The sequence below is a fragment of the Lycium ferocissimum genome, chromosome 9, assembly GCF_029784015.1.
Source record: "Lycium ferocissimum isolate CSIRO_LF1 chromosome 9, AGI_CSIRO_Lferr_CH_V1, whole genome shotgun sequence".
Taxonomy (NCBI): Eukaryota; Viridiplantae; Streptophyta; class Magnoliopsida; order Solanales; family Solanaceae; genus Lycium; species Lycium ferocissimum.
Window position 1 is genome coordinate 8,892,078 of NC_081350.1, and position 17,515 is coordinate 8,909,592.

General features: G+C 37.1%; 2 protein-coding genes across 2 annotated transcripts; one reads left to right on the forward strand and one right to left on the reverse strand.

The window, feature by feature from the left end:
• The first annotated feature begins 2,350 nt into the window (after positions 1-2,350).
• Positions 2,351-4,274, forward strand: LOC132029593 (probable WRKY transcription factor 51). The gene is made up of 3 exons (XM_059418865.1): positions 2,351-2,652; positions 2,884-3,022; positions 3,872-4,274. Exons 1-3 carry the CDS (start codon positions 2,394-2,396, stop codon positions 3,999-4,001), a joined length of 528 nt encoding a protein of 175 aa, XP_059274848.1. The 5' UTR covers positions 2,351-2,393; the 3' UTR covers positions 4,002-4,274.
• A 225-nt stretch (positions 4,275-4,499) lies between these two features.
• On the reverse strand, positions 4,500-9,490 carry LOC132029592 (protein PLASTID MOVEMENT IMPAIRED 1-RELATED 1-like). Its single transcript, XM_059418864.1, has 3 exons — positions 9,173-9,490; positions 5,915-8,154; positions 4,500-5,803 (listed from the first exon to the last, which is right to left on the reverse strand). The coding sequence occupies exons 2-3, from the start codon at positions 8,137-8,139 to the stop codon at positions 4,723-4,725; spliced, it is 3,306 nt and encodes a 1,101-aa protein (XP_059274847.1). The 5' UTR covers positions 8,140-8,154; positions 9,173-9,490; the 3' UTR covers positions 4,500-4,722.
• Between the last annotated feature and the right edge of the window lie 8,025 nt (positions 9,491-17,515).

Sequence of the window (17,515 nt, forward strand, 5' to 3'; positions counted from 1 at the left end):
AATCTCTACTTCGGTTATGATCTTTCTTATTGTATTTCATGCTTTATATACTCGGTACGTATCTCGTCGACCCGCTCTTCGGGGAGGGGGGGCTGCGTTTCGTACTGCCAGTACGGATACTCGATTTGGTGATCCTCCGGCAGGACTTACCTCACTGTCTTGGAGTGCCCCGTTGTTCGAATCCTAGACTTTTGGCATAGATCTTGATATATGTATATGTTTATTCGGGGTACGGCGAGGCTCGTCCCGTCATTATGTCACGGTTGATACTCTTGGGAATCCGTAGACGTATGTGTGGGTTGTATATGGGTGTTGTTGGTGTGTTAGCATGATTTATGTTTTGGGACGTTCCCGTTACGTAGTTGCGACCTTGTCGGCTTGCGTATATATATATGTTTTGGGATGTTGTATGTAGTGGCAGCCTTGTCGGCTTGCGTATTTATAGTTGGGACGTTCCCATGCGCTATGACAGCCTTGTCGGCTCGTGTATTATGTTATCTTGAAATCGGTTGTGACTCCTCAGGGGACAGGTTGCTTCAATGTATATATATATGACAGTTCTGAGACGACGTTTTGTTTTTATAAGTTCCATATTATGTCTAGTTATGGATTGATTATAGCTAACAGGTGTGTATACGAGTGTCCAGCTCGGGCACTAGTCACGGCCTACGGGGTTGGGTCGTGACAGGATGTATTATAGAAAATAATGCATGTATTAGTTTTGGTATTACTAATTCCATTTTGGGGTACACTTTGTCAACCTATGCCTTCGTCTCAAAATTCGTCTTAATTACTTTCTTTTTAGTTTGTCCAAAAAAAATTTGACATATTGGTATATTTAGAAATAATTTAACTTTATAGGATGATTTATAGTCACACAAATATCTAAGACTTTTTTTGGATCACATATATCAAAAGTCTTTCTTTATTTCTTAAACTCCGTATCAAATCAAACTAAAACAATCTTTTTGGTACGGAGGGAGTATAACTTATCCTATCAGAGGCGGAGCCTGGATTCGAAGCTTGTGGGTTCGGGGTTCTAATATTTTAAAGTTACTGGGTTCTTAATTAATAATTTATACATATTTAACAAAAAAATTAATACAAATATATGGTTCAAACAAAAGCTACTGGGTTCGGCCGAACCCACGCTCGAAGGGCTAGCTCCGCCCCTGATCCTATGTATAATTAATTCATAGCAAACCATGGTATTAGCAATATCAAGACTACTAATACATGCATAAGGATGGTTAAAGATAAAATTGCCCTTGAAGTCCCTCAAAGCTCTATGTGGAGGGTATTTTTGTAAACACGTGATTTTTTATAAATAATGCAAATGCATGTTAATTTTAATACACCACGCCAAAGAGTCGATAATAAATAATCTCAGCATAACTAAGCCCTGCATTACTAATCTCTGCATTACTAATATACCATATTCAGTACTATTCTTATACACCCTTCCAAACGACCCCTTAGTGACAAAGCTAATTATAGCGCACATACTTAGTTATTCATCTAATAAGTTATTCTATTTCTATCTACGCTAAATAAAATAATATTTAAGTTTCTTCGTAACTTATGTATGTATTAGTCGTGCTGGAAAAGAAACATGTACCAAACATTGTATTAGCAATGCTATGTTTTATATGGAAAAGAGAAACTACCAACCAAGCACTGTAACACTTATGCTAGATTCCACGTGGAGATTATTTTTTTTCCCCATTTTTATAACCAAAATAATGTATAAAGTTATGTTAGTTTTAATACATGAATAACACCTTAGTTTTAATACATGAATAACACCTCTCTAACCGGTAACCAAATGACCCCAACGAATATCTACACTATCAGTGTTGTTTAACCGGCTATAATAGGTCATTATTTTATTTATTTAAATTAAAATATTAGGCTAGTTATGAATAGTTGCATAAGTTATAAGATCTATATTTAATGCACAAAACTAAATTAACCTCAAAGTGGAAATAATCTTAGAAATCCTAAAATACTTATGAAGAGATAAAGTGAAAGTTGTATCAAATGAGAAAAGGGTCATGACACCAATCATTGTCACATATTGACTTGTAAGTATGTACCGTTGTGAAGGGGTTGGTCTAAGCACGAGATTGATATATGTGTAAATTACACACAGGAAGCAACTTGAAAAGTCTTTGCACAAGTCTTCTTTGCCATGTCCCACTCTAATTGTGTCCACTCTTTGTTAGCATCATAATACGCATAGTTTTTGAGTCACTAAGCTTATAAGCAAATAAAGGGGCCCCAAACAATGACATTCACTTAGCCACCAATCCTCCATGAACCTTCTTCCGACCTCGCAGGAAGCTTACTAGGAAGGATACATGCACAATGAGGAACTTACTGCTCTAACATAAATGTACGCCACGCGAATTCAGTTGATCACCATGGCTGCTAATAGTCCCAGTGCAAACATGTTTGATGGGAGTTTTAGATCACTGGACTCACCTGATAGTGATTTCTCCAACCACCTAGTTAACTTTGAGCTTTCTGATATTCTCGAGATAGACAATTGGCCCGTTCAAGAAGATCCAACGTCGTTCGTACCCCAGTACTCAAATTATGCAGCAAACCAAGTGGTTACCACCAGGAGTTATCATGAGGAACCTAGCAACAGTAAGCATTTCATCAACAGGACTTTTTAGCATTTTCATACGTAATTTACTATATATGGCATTAATTAACATGAATCATCTAATACTAATAATATTACTCGCAATAAGAAGAAAACAAAAAAAACCCTGCTAAAAGACCATGTACATGCATTCATTAGGAAATAGTTTCAAATTAACACGATGAAATTCAATTATCTTCCGTGCTAATTCTTTTTGTTTGGCGAAAAAATAGACATAGGCAGCAGCAGCGAGAGGAATGAAGTAAAGGACAAGGTTGCTTTCAGAACACTGTCACAGATTGAAATATTAGATGACGGCTACAAGTGGAGGAAGTATGGAAAGAAGATGGTGAAAAATAGTCCAAACCCGAGGTAACATAATAGCTTCATTTTTTTTTTCTGTTTCGCGCGAGGAAGAACACTTTTAGTTACCGCTCTCCTTCTAACTTTCTTTTTCTTTCGGTTTGCATTCTTGATGACGTTCTCATGACAAATATCACTCTTCTAGCCTTGAAACCTAAGTGCTCAGCATACACTAGGTCATAAAGTTCTCAGAAGATTTGAACCTTATAGCTCATGATAGCTTATTGTTATCTTTATTTTGCTGAAATAAGCTATCTGAATCAGATAGCTTATTGTTATATTGCTGGTTGCATCTTACTATGCCATATATGTTCTACCAAGCATGACGCGACTTATTTACGTTGTATTATTATAAGCTGCCTAAATAAGTTACCCTAACAAAACAATTACTACTTGTCAATTCCAAGCAAGTTAGGGTCAGTTACATTAATATTCACTGTCCATGTCGCTCCATTTAAGCAAACAGGTCATTCAGTTACTTGATACTCTTTGCACTCTCAGTCAAGCAACCTAGATTCTAGGAAATTTACCAGAAACATAACTCACCAAAGAACGGGCCATCTGCCAAACCAGGGGACCACATTAACTACTTACCAAGCCGGCCATTTATAGTTAAATATCAGAGGCAAAAAAGAAGTACTAGTTCCACTTAAAAACGAATGTCACATCAAAAGAAATTGGAAGTATAGTATAACTATTCTGGTAGGCAAAAAGAACCTTCACATACTTTTAATCAATCAATTACTCTTTCACGGAGACAAACGATAAAAAGTTATGTGCTTTTCGCTTTATACGGATAGCAGCTTATGGAAATTGGTATGATAACTGACTCACATAACCAATGTTGTGTATCAACAGGAATTACTATAGGTGCTCTGTGGAAGGTTGTCCAGTGAAGAAGAGAGTTGAACGAGACAAAGAGGACTCTCGGTATGTCATAACCACCTACGAGGGTGTCCACAACCATCAAGGTCCATCCCAGTTCTGATTCCTGTAACAGAGCTCGAGTTTGAAAGTTACTATGAGTGTTGCACAGTTGCTAAATCAGGGTTCCACCAGTAAATTTGGATCCCTTAAACTGTTTCCGGTGTTTAGACCTGATAGCCTTGCGAGTTCATAATCTAACGTTGTGAGGTCAGACTGAGGCGTCTCTCTGTAACTTAAAAGTAATCGATTAGAACAGTTTGTGCCCTTCAGTAGGCACATGTAGTCTTATCCTGCTTCCAACAGGATTTATCTATGCTATAGCATTACCAACTGACATGGTAATTTTCAGTTTTGAAACACATGGCGCATGCAGTGATCAATCGAGAAACAGGCCATCCAATTTGAAATAAAAACAAAACAGCCCTTTTCTAGCCGAAGGATGAGAAGAAGAAAAACACATAACAGTGGGAAAGTCCTTCTTTAGTTTTACTTTATATAAAAGACAGATGAAGCCAACAGATACCAAAACTAACAGACTTAATTTTCCCGAGAACAGAGATAAGAAACTCTCAACCACTTAATAAGATTCAGCGCAGAGGAACAAATCCATGTTTCTCAATAATTATCTAGTATTGGTAACAATCATTTCAAGAAAGATATGACTTGGAGATTATGCTGTGCAGTGAAGCTTTGTTCAGCTACTTTACATAAACATGATTGAGAGACTAATTTCTTCACTTCATATACAAAATGGAAAAATATACACACCCAAAATAAGGGTGTTATAACTTGATTCCCAACTGACTAGGATTTGGACAACCTTCAGTTGGAAAAATAATATCAGAATTTCGTATATGAACATTTGATTTGGAATCTCCAGTATGAAAATCCGATGAGATGCTCCACAAAACATCTCCAGGCTGCATATTTCTCTTTATCTGTGAGGATGATCTTATGATGGCGTTTAACTTGGATAATGGACGTTTGCTTGTCCTCCCCATGCCACTTGATAGCAACCACCGCGACCCAGCTTGTTGCTGTCTTTTTCTGCCCCAAATTTGATCATCTTTAGGCCCAATATTAAAACCTGCAACATGAATTTCCGTGATCTTAAACTGAGAAACAGCCTGCCTATGGATTCCCCCCTCACTTTCTCCGGCAATAATTTCTTCCTGAATGAATTGCTCCTTCGGATCATTTTCACTGCTTGAATTTCTTTCTGTATACTGTTCAACAGGAGCACAAGACCTCTCTAACTGAATCAGAATGAGCATGGAGATGCCGACCATCTCATAGTCACGCAAAGGATCTCTGAGTTGAACCCTCAGAGCTAATGTCAAGTTGTTAAACAGTATACCACATTCTCTACCCAACAATTCCGACCTTTCTTCACCCGTTTCCAGTCCTGAACTATCTAAATCAGGGGACTTGGCATGATGGGCTGCTAAGATTTTGGTAATTCTTTCCTTGTTCTCAGTATTATTACTGAAATCTCCAGCATCCAGCCTCAACCATTCATCTGGTGAAACAGAAAGCTCCACTAAATCACCCTCAACATCATCACTTTCTTTGCCACTCCAGTGCTGTAATGCGCTAGCTGTATTAGAACCAAAAACTTCACTAAATTGAGGCCTAATGCTTGAAGGTGCTTCATTATCTGACAAGTTTGACTGGATTCTCAACCCTTCAATTGTAAGAGGTTCTATCTTATCCATGGCCAAAGGAGCTAGATCCTCCATAAACACAAAACCTAAATCTACACCATCAACTATTGAGGTTGAGTTCAGATGACCGGAACTCTGATGAAACAACAGATCTTCACTGTCCTTCTTCATACCAAATAACCCATGCCAAAAAGTGAACCTGCCAAAAGAATCACAAGAACGTAACATAAATTATCATCTTGGATGACATCACAAGTAACGAATATATAGAAACTTTATAATTTTGTATCATGATCTTAAAATTACAAACCTCTCATCTGGTTCAAGTCTGGATACGGCTTCCGAGGCCATTTCTTGTATATTCCTCCCGGTGATATCTTCTAAAGGCATCAGCGTATCTGCCTGAACAGACATCTTGGAAATTCCACCAGATGCCCAGCAGCTGAGTATTTCCATAACACTACAACCCATTGCAGCAGGGAGCACTACTGGGCTAGAAAACTGCATTATCAACCTTGCACCATTCCTTGCATTCCTAAACAGTTGAGGACTCATTGAATGTAAGAAGCCCCCATTACGCGTGCACATTTTAGAACCTAAGCCCTCTCCAAGACGAGGTAACGGTAATTGTAATGGTCTTTCAGGGGAAAGATAGATTGGACTTCCAAACCCACCAGAGCTGATGCGTGGGGAATTCTGGAATGTTTTCTCATTCAAACCCCAATCTTGCATTAAAACCTCAGTTTCCAAGTTCTCTATCATTGTCGCATTCCTTTTACTCCTCAATGACTGGATGCCCTTCTTATGCTCCTCCTCAAAATCCTTAACAACTGATGACAAATCAAAGTCATCAGAACATGCAACTCTTCCATGAATACTTGAAGCAATGCCACTAAATTCCACTTGATCATCTGTTGCATCAAAATCAAAAATTGAGTTTCCAGAAGAAAAGGTTTCCTTCTCAAACTGTCTCAAAAGGGATTCTCTTGGTGAATCCACAGAAGTATCAGAACTCAAGTCAGCTGAGGTCTGCTCAATGCTCAACATATCCAGAAAATCATTTGCCACATCATCTATGCTAAGTGACTTCACCCGCCTACCGGATTTATAGCTGGACTTCAGATTCATGTAGCTTTCTTGGTCAATGGAATCATACATTTCTACTGGTGAATCCAACTCTGTGGACTCAGCAGTCAACAGGTCAAGGAAAACCGACTCAAGCTCTTCAAACATTTCATCCTTGCATATGTCAGTCTCCTCGTAGTTGCTGGTCTTCATCGTATCTTCTCCTCCATAGACGTCATTGCTTTCATGCTTTTGATTATATTCACTTTTCTCCTTACTTCTTTCCTCCAAAATGTAAGCAACATCAGTGGTTTCTATTGGAGTATCATCACAACTTTCATAAGAACATACTTCTGGTTTCAGCTGAGAAGATTCTGTACCCAGATCACTGATAGAAAACTCAATATGTTGATCATCCATGGTATTTTCAGCAGAAAACTGAGACAAAACACCAGAGGTTGGTTTTAAGGGCTCTAAATATTCAAAAAAGAAATCTAAATCGTCCAATTTATCCAATTTCCCTTCTTCAAGTTTTCTATAGAGCAAGGTAATAGAGCGAGAAAGCTCTGATTTTCGGCCTGATAAAACTTCATCAAAACTTCTCGCATCTAGGGACCTAGATGAAGAATGAGTCGTACCACCAGGCTTGCGGGGAACACTTCCAACTCTCCGAAGACTTGTATTAGCACTAGCTCCATCACATTGTGAGGAATGATCTGTTGCAGCAGGTTCGATGCCTTGCAAGAATTGGCTAGGTTCAATCGAGTTACTCCCTGATACAGAGAACCCGAAACTAACATTCAGCATTGCACCTTTGGCCTTTCCTGAAAGCTTGAAGCTCGTGGTCCACTTCCCTGAATTCCTTCTTCCCTCCTCTAACTCCTCCATGGTAAGTGGAAGCAACCTCGTAAGATCAACCCAATGCTTGCCAATATCAAGGGCTGGAGCCCCAATCACAGAAACATAAAGCAGGAAATGTTTAGGCTCATACTTTGCTGAATGCTGGTGTCCGGTCCTACTTCCATATACAGAAGAGGAATGCATCAAAGTCTCTTCAAACTCAGCTGTTCCCTGACAAACCTGAGCAGGGCGAGTTCTCATCACTTCACCCTTACGTTTCCAATTTACACACAAAGCCAGGTCCTTGAAATTGACAGGCAAGCCTTCAATGCCATGAACATGAAGAAAGAAACAACAATTGAACCGTCGATGGCGGATATGAGTTAGAACCTTTAATGGCTTCCAACTCCATATTGATGATTTCTTCTGTTTACACAGCATGTCACCAGCTACAACATTCGAACCGGATTTAGAGACATGGGTATCGCCAACTGAATCATGTCCATGATCTGCTTGAAAAGTTAAAGCCTTCCTAGGGGTTTGATGTACATAAAGAGCTTTACTAATTTCTTCAATGTCACGCAGCAATCGCCCTCCATTCTGATTCCCACTACTGCTCTTCCAAGACATTTTCTTATTCACAGCCTGAACATAAATATCCAACCAAAAATCCAAATAAGAAGCCAAAAACAAAAAGACTCTTATTGGCCAGAAAATTCTATTTATTTTTTAATTTATTTATTTATTTATTTATTTTTATGATGGTGGTGTTTGGGCCAGCCTGCATGCACAGGGGCGATTCTATGTATTGCAAATAGGTCACGTGAACCCATGGTCATCTGACTAAGCTCGGTATATTATGTTTATAATTCTTAAAATATATCTAATATTAACTGAAGGAACACACGGTCAAACTAGACCGAGTGGAGCACTAGTTAACTGTTGGGTTTAATCCCTTAAGTTTGTGGGATCAAACCCTACTAAATGCACTTTTTGCGTCTATTTTTTTTTTTTTTTTTTGGAAAAAAAATTCTAAGGTGAACTCATCCTCTTGAAATCCTGGATTTGCCTCTGTGCATGCACCTCGACTATTCCACCTAGTATCTGCTACCTCCCACCAACACAGGTACCAGAAAAGTTTATATTTTTTAAAGATAAAACCCCAAAACAAAAAATATACCTAAATATCAACTACACCTCAATTCCTAACTAATTGTTGGCCTTTTTTTTTAGAGGATTTATCACAGTTTGACTATCATAGGCTAACATCAACGTATCAGCCGCTATACATACATATATATGCGTGTAAATAGTCTAACATCAGTATTAATTCTTCTGTTTCAGCAAATAAAGATAACGATTAACAAAAGCAATTAGGTAAAATGAAGAACTAAACTTGTTTTGAACTTTTATCTTCATTTCTTCAGAATAAGGAAGTTTAACATCAATATTTAGGTAAAAACAAACAACCAAACTTGTTCTAAGTTTAATCGTATCTTCTGCAATTTATTCCCAAAAATTCTCAACAAAATCAAATACCCAAATTCAGCACAGAAGTTTCAACTGCAAGTAACAGTAAATAAATCCAAGTTACACCTCAAATAAAAAAAAAAAGGTTAAATCCAAAGATTAAAAAAAAGAAAGAATTAGGAAGAAGGCTTACAGTAATGAGAGATCCAACATAGAAGAGCAAGAGTTGACCCTTTATTGATGATGTTATCCTCGACTTTCTTTGTTGTTTTCTTTTAAGGAAATTGTCTTATGGGATATCTCTGACACTGCCCTTCTTCATCACGCGGCCAACAACTCCACCTCTGCCTAACCAATTTTCTTCCTCTTTCTGTTTTACCCTTTTTACATCTTATTATACGGAAATACTATAAAACGTCACGTGAAGTATTTGATTTTTTTTTTTTCTTTTTTACTACACATATGGGGGACTTGCTTAAACGGCCATATCAAAATATATAACGCAGATGTCATAGAATTTTTTGATGTTAATATTATACTGTTTTATGTGGTGTTATGTTTTTATTTATACGTCAATCAAGGCTTTTAATGGTTTCTTTATCAAGTATTTTCTGTAAAGTTACGGGAATAGCTTGATCTCTGTTATATACGGTATAACGTATCTATTTGTTCGTCAATCAAGACTTTTGATGTTTTCATTGTCAAATATTTCTTGTAAAGTTGCAGGAGTAGCTCGACCCCTGTTCTGTACGGTGTAACAGAATTTGTTTATTCGGCAATCAAGGATTTTAATATTTTTGTTGTCAAGTATTTCCTGTAAAGTTGCAGGAGTAGCTCGATACATGTTCTATACGGTTTAGCGTATCTATTTATTGGACAATCAAGGCTTTAGTGTTTTTGTTGCCAAATATTTCCTGTAAAGTTGCTGGAGTAACTCGATCCCTGTTCTATACTGTGTAACATATTGCTTTAACCGGCAATCAAGGTTTTTAATGTTTTTGTTGCCAAGTATTTTCTGTAAAATTGCAGGAGTAACTCGATGTCTATTCTATACGGTGTACGTCTCTATTTATTCGTCAAGCAAGACTTTAATATTTTTGTTGCTAAATATTTCCTGTAAAGTTACAGGAGTAGCTCAAACCCTGTTCTATACGGTGTAACATATCTATTTATTCATCAATCAAGGCTTTTAGTGTTTTCGTTGCCCAACTATATTTCCTGTAAAATTGCACGACTAGCTCTTGGTCGAGGCATATTAGTATGCTTAAAGTCAATAAATTGAAATTAAGGGTAGTTCAGACATTCACCAATTAACTATCTTACGTGTATTATGTATTATGGTCAAGATAAGCTTGCTTAGTATTTGGACCTAGGGACAAATCCACCCTTTCCCGTAAAATTACATATCCTGCCCTACACTAAAATGTCATTGCACATGGTGGGGCCCAATAACCTTTCTAATTTGACACGTATAAAAGTAATAAAGGGTAAATAATTTCAGATCCAGGCACTCTACTACCTTTTCCTCTATAAACTTTCCATTCGAATCCAGTGAAGGGTAAATAATTTCCTCCGTATATTTTTCACTAGACGGTCTATGCCCGTGCTGCGCACGGGCCCAACACTTTAGATTATAGTGCATTTATGTGTATGTAGTTGTGTTTGGATACTGTTTTTATGTGTGTGTGTGTGTGTGTGTATATATACACTATGTTCAAAACACGATTAATATAACATTGTAGTTTGTGTTCCGTATCTAAAACTTTATTATATTAGTGTTTGCTACGAATACAAAATCGGCAAATTTATTAATATTTTTTAAAAGAGAAGACTTGTTTAAAAAGAAACTATTATTCTCTCTTTGAAATAAAATAATAGCAATATTTAAGCATTAGTTGATACTTTTAATTTTAATTTGATTAATTTAAAGGTGTAAAATACTTATTATTTTTAATCAAATTTTGATTTGCATAATTCTAATTCAAATTATTAAATTAATTTTACATGTTTAAAACGAAACAAAATAGAAATTGATTTTCTATTTAAACGAAGAAATACTATTTTTTAATTTTTGATAAATATTCTCGGTTTAGCTCATTTTACTTGTCATGTTGTCTTTTGCATGATTTTTTAAGTAAATGTCTATTAGAATTATAATTTGACTAATTTACCTTATTCATTATTTGATCTCCATTTGGTATATTTTTTTTACGACATTAATCTCTTTTCACATTTATTAGAGTAAGAATAAAAATAAAAAAGTAATTAAATTCTATCTTATTTTAAAATATAAATATTTTAAGTATATTTATTTTAGTAAACATAACAAATAAATGACATGGCGGAATAGCAAATACAACAGTTTAATAGCTAGATTAGATCTCAAGCTAATATAAAAAAAGAAAGAAAATTGTATGGTTTGGCTACATAACCTTTTGAAGAAAAACAATTTCATTTGCTCCTACTAATGAATTGATACGCATGTGACAATGAATCCATCATTATTGACTTAATGAGATACTTTGAAAATTACATAAATATTGTTTGATTTTTAATTTGGGGTGCACTTTTTTTTTTTTTGGACATTATTAGTTTGCACTATTTTTATGCATATATATATATATATATATATATATATATATATATATATACTATGTTCAAAACACGATTAATATAACATTGTAGTTTGTGCTCCGTATCTAAAACTTTATTATATTAGTGTTTGCTACGAATACAAAGTCTGCACTTTTTTTTTTACATTATTTGTTTTTTTAATATGGAGTTCACTTTTTTTATTTTTGATATTGCTTGATTTTGTTAATATGGGGTCCACTTTTTTTTCCCGTGAGTTTAGAGATGGTGAGTTCCACTTTTTTTTTCTTCTTTTTATTTTTTTATTTTTTTATTTTTTATATTGCTTGGTGTTGTTTAGTATAGGGCCCACCCTTTATGGGGTGCACTTTTTTTTTGACATTATTAGTTTGCACTATTTTTATGCATATATTGTCACACCCTTAATCCGATAAAAAATGATGGGCGCGACCCTTACCAGGGCGAAATAACATGACTTTCGTAATACTCATAATCATACTGGGCCCGCAATACATGACATAAGCACATAACGAATTTTTTTTTTGAAAAAACAAACATGCCTATCATCTTTGTCAAATCAAATAAAGCTAGCATCATGCGAAATCTATAAACATATGAAGTTCGTAACATAATGCAGAATAATACATCGGCTTACATAGCCGCTTATAAAAACCGACATATCATACACACAACTTAGTCCGCAAAGTCTCTACCATAACCGGACACCATGCAAAAGCACTCGACTCGGCGGCACTCGTGAGGAAATGGAACTCGCCAATCCGGTACGGAACATCTTACCGCTAACATCGCCTACTCATTTGTATATACCGCGGCACGAAACGCGACCCCGAAGAAAGCGGGGTCGGTACGGAATATGTACCGAGCATGTAAAGCATGGCATACGAAACGAAGTCATAACCGAATAAGGAGTACGAACGTGAGCACGGTAACGAATACCAAAGTGCTTGCATCTGACATACAAATCATACCTAAGAGATACAAAAGACAAATATGATAATCAGAATGCCCAAAATGCTTCGCTTTCTTTTGAAAAACATTTCCATCTCACACATACGGAAAATCAAACACATCATATGAACTGACATTAACCGAATGCCGAGGAACGTACGGCCCGATCCATAAATAATACGATAATGCCGAGGAACGTACGGCCCGATCCATATATAATATAATTGTCACGACCCGAACTACGGGCCGCGACGGGCATCCGGGGCTAACCACCGAATACCGCTCATGCCATTACCTATATGCTCTCATTCACAATGCTTGTCCAATTTCATAAAAATATCTCATCACTTAAAACATAATCACTTTTATAAACATAAACTTTTCGGTTAACAAAGATATTTATACATATATGAACATATACATGAATATGCGTGGAGACCCCGGAATCATACTTCCCACATGCGTATCTCGAGCCTCTACTAGAGTACTAAACATATGGACGGGATAGACCCCGTCATGCCCAAAATATGAATATACAAATATGTACCAAAAGGATAATCGATAGCACCTCCGATGATGGAGTGCTCACATGGCCATCGCCCATCTTTGGCTCTGAGGATCGAAGACCTTCTCCCCGTCTACACATCGCATGAACACAAAATGTCCGAAGAAAGGACGTCAGTACGAACATTGTACCGAGTATGTAAGGCGTATTTAAAATAACATAATCGGGAGATCATAAATCATGAAATGAGGGTATAACCTGTACACTCTCTACATAGGAACCAGTTTCATGTACATACATCATCTATAAATACATCACATACATTATCATAACATGCAAGCATCATCACATCAATCATACATCATCACATCGTCACCCGCGTCCGGGTAACCATCCCATGCAGCCCACTAGTGGTGACATGTCCGTCCTTTTCTCGGTGCGGTGGAATCATAGCAGCCGCCGTAGCGGTGACATGTCCGGCCAATTAGGTGCGGTGGGAATTATGAAATTTCGCCGTAAATGGGTGACATGTCCGGCCAATTAGGCGCGGTGGAATCATATTATCACACATATCATGTAATTCATATACTTGTCATCGTTAACATTCATTTCATAGATATATCGTGGCTTATCACAATGTTACCATAGTTTAGCATCCCTAGTTACATATACATATACATACCTTAAGCTTAAGAGCGGCTATGTTTATGTCGGGGTGACATAAGGTCGTAAACCCCCGGTCATGTTATGGAATAAACATAAGCATCATATCTCACCTTGGAGGGATTTACAATTTAAGGTGAGTACATATAAGAAGGAAAGGCCAATGGATCGTGATCATCATTATTGATTATTGAGAACATCATATCTTGGTCTCTAGAGTCGTTATCGCATTCATAGCATATTTCTTGTCCCGTCTCGTCATTCATGAACTTAGACTTTCATCTCTAAAACGTAGGAGATTCATGAAGGAAGAGGAAAATCATCATAAGACTCATGCCTTAGAAGGCGTAGGGTAATGCCTCACATACTCGTCCTCGGGTCGACAATGAGTTATCGCTCACTTGCTCTTCTTCTTGATACCGCGTCGTTACCTTCATAAAGAGAATTCGTATTGATCATTAGTAAACTAGTGACAAGAACGCATCCTTAATTCTAGAAAAAGTTGGGCAGCGCTTCCTTCGTCTATACTACCTTTCCCGTGTTCTATATCAACTCCCAACATTCATAACATTATTCACAATATCGAAATCAAAAGTCGTCATTTACGTACATTTATCAAAATCCACCATTTTCCTCCCATTTCCCTTTATTTCTACTTCTAGCTCATCCTTGCGTTTTCATGCGTTTAATGCTCGTTTCATGATATAAACATCATTTATAACGTATTTGTATTCACAACACTTCAACATTCGTAATTCAAGTCAACCATCACTCATTTGTGTCACTATTCACTCAACAATGACCCATTTCTATGTTCTTCTATATTTCAAGTGTCTAAGCTTTCCAATACTTCAAACAACGTAGGATGATCATAAAACTTACCTTGGATGGTGGTTGAGCAATCCTTAAGTTGAAATACTTCGCTTAGCCAAAACCCTAGTTCCACCTTCTTTGGAATTTCTTCACTTAGATAATCCTTGTTGTGTTCTTACACTTGATTTCGTGAATTTGGTGGTGTTAATCTTGATTTACCCTTGATTCTCTTTGATTCTTATGGAAGAAATATTTTGGAGAGTTCTAGAGTGTTCTCGTGTTGAATGAATGAGAATGAATTAAAATGATGCCTAGTCCCCTTTTAACAACTCAAACGTTGATGTTTAATGAATTCCCGTCGGGTGAACAAAGGGGTCGTAAACCGGGTTTTTACGGACCGTACTATGGTTTACGGCCCGTCCTCCAGGTCGTGTTTAAGCATTAAAAAAAACGAAGCTTGGGTCGAGGGACATGGCACTTTACGACCTGATTTACGGTCCGTAAACCAGTTTACGGGCCGTCCTCCAGGTCGTTTTTAATCATTTTTACACTTTAACAGAAAGTTGAGATTTTCAACAGGCTGGAGGACGATCGTGCTATACGGTCCGTAAATCACTTTACGGGCCGTATAGTGCCATATACGACCACTGGGCAGAAAATTCTCCGCAACTTTATGATTTCCAAAGTTCATATTTAGCCATCCCCGACCTATCAAAACACCACACGCTCAACCCTTCATGGTCCTACTCATCACTCAAGTACGGGGAAATTTTCGAGGCGTAACAATAATAATGCCGAGGAACGTACGGCCCGATCCATATATAATATAATAATGCGGGAACGTACGCCCGATCCATATATAATATAATAATGCCGAGGAACGTACGGCCCGATCCATATATAATATAATAATGCCGAGGAACGACGGCCCGATCCATATATAATATAATAATCATAAACATACGTACCCGCCCCTCTCGTGAGGGACTCGGTAAATCGAATCATATCGTCATATTATCACATATCATATCGTATCATCGTATCATCACATATCATATCATATCACATACGGTCCGTAATGGGACCCGGCGGACAGAACGTGGTCGCCACTCCATGCGGCGCCACAACACATCATACTTCGGAATTGTTACATCCCGTATTTTGAACGACGGGACGATTTGGGTTAACTATGATAAGTTAGGGTTAAGACCATTCCGAGACGCGAAGTCGAGACGTTTGACCTTCGATTGTGTTGTAGGATCTAAGTGTGTGTGATATTATTGGTACGGGAATATTTTGGAAAATTTGGGACCAAAAGTGGAAGTCTTGAAAGTTGGAAATTATTGAGATTAAAAGCCATGTGGCCGGCCACTCTTGGAAATGGGCCGGCCACATGGTTGGCCATTATAATAAATTAAATAGGATGACTAAGGGGCCATTTATCATTATCTTCACCACCTAGAAAAATCAAGAAACTTGGAGAGCAAAAAAACCCCCTATTCGGCCAAGAACTAGAAAAAGAGAATCCAAGATTTAGCCACCAAAAAAATTATTCTTCCAAGCAAACCTACTAATTGGAGGGTGGTGAGTAACGTGGAGTTGTTGTTTCAAGCGTTGGATTGTTCGTTTTCATCCTTGGCCAACTTTGGACAAATTGAAGGGTTGTGAAGAAAGGTAAATTCTAATCTTGTTTTATGAGTTATGAAGGGTTTATGTGTGTTGTTGTATGTTGTTATGGATGAAATTCATGAGATGGCATTATGAAGTTGTAGCCGTGTGGTGTGTTGTGTAGTAGTAGTAATGGATTAATTGTATTTAGTGTGTTTTGTGTGTTGTTATGAAGTGTAGAAACGGATGGAAGTCATGGAAGTTGTGTGATGTTGTTGTGCCGAAAATGGACAATTTTGTATGCTAAAGGATGAACTTATTCTATGTAGTATGTTTGGTTGTTGTAGAGTGTTGAAATGAATGAAAATCATAAAGTATATATGTATGGTGTGTTGGCCGAATATGGCCTTTTGTATGAGTCAAGAAATGAATTAGTTTTCTTGGAATTTTAGTTGTTGATTGTATGTGGATTTTATGTTGAAAATGAGAGTTTAATGATTCAAATTGGTATTGTAAGTGTATGAGGTACTTTTGGAGGATTTTGTGTATTTAGTGTGATTTTTATGTTTATGGAAATGGCATGATTAGAAGGTGGATTGTTGGAGTAAATCATGGTTTGAAAATAAGGAATGTGTTAGGGATGTGTTCTCGGGTTAAGGGGCAATTTCGGGTGACTTGAAGCCCTTGTTGGATTATTGGAAATATTGTGTGAATTGTTTAGAGAGTCTTTGAATGGTTTTGGATTGATAATCGAATATGTGTTAGTTTGATTACATGTTGGTTTGTAAGTATGTAGTCGTAGTAAGCATAATTGGAATATTGTTGGAACGTGTGGAGAAGGATTTTTAATGTTCGAATGCGTTTCGAATTGATTGTGGATATTGTTGGAATGATTGTTGGTTTGTTGTGTTGTTGAATACGCAATGAGTTGAATTCTCGGGGGTTGGTCCATTTATAAAGGAAGTGCTGCCCAATTTTCCGTAGGATTATGTGTTAGTTGGAAATGAACTTCTAAATGCTTGGTTGACGTTGGTATTTGTTGATGTCATGTAGATCTTGGGGAGTTCGAGATATAAGTTTGAGTTGGATTAGCGTTGTGTGCAAGCGAGGTATGTAAACTTAACCCTTCTTTTCTTTTGGCATGTCTTAGTTCAATATAGGCTATGATACTAGCCTCGAGGAAATTCCATTCGTATAATCCGAGCATGTCTATGATTCGCGTTTGTCTTTTGGCACTCGTAGGTTGATGTGAGAAAATATTGGTTTTGATGTTGTTGGAGAAAAAATTGATTTTAAACTTGCATAAAAACTTGGTTTTCAAAAGAGTTTTATTTTAACGATGTTGAAACTACGAACGTTCATAACTTTCGACTAAGGGCTCGGATT

Coding starts and splice junctions, on each gene's coding strand:
- LOC132029593 (XM_059418865.1), top strand. CDS start 2,394: ATGTACGCCACGCGAATTCAGTTGATCACCATGGCTGCTAATAGTCCC. Junction 2,653..2,883: donor TCATGAGGAACCTAGCAACA/GTAAGCATTTCA, acceptor GCGAAAAAATAG/ACATAGGCAGCAGCAGCGAG. Junction 3,023..3,871: donor AAAAATAGTCCAAACCCGAG/GTAACATAATAG, acceptor GTGTATCAACAG/GAATTACTATAGGTGCTCTG.
- LOC132029592 (XM_059418864.1), bottom strand. CDS start 8,139: ATGTCTTGGAAGAGCAGTAGTGGGAATCAGAATGGAGGGCGATTGCTG. Junction 5,804..5,914: donor AGACTTGAACCAGATGAGAG/GTTTGTAATTTT, acceptor TTCTTTTGGCAG/GTTCACTTTTTGGCATGGGT.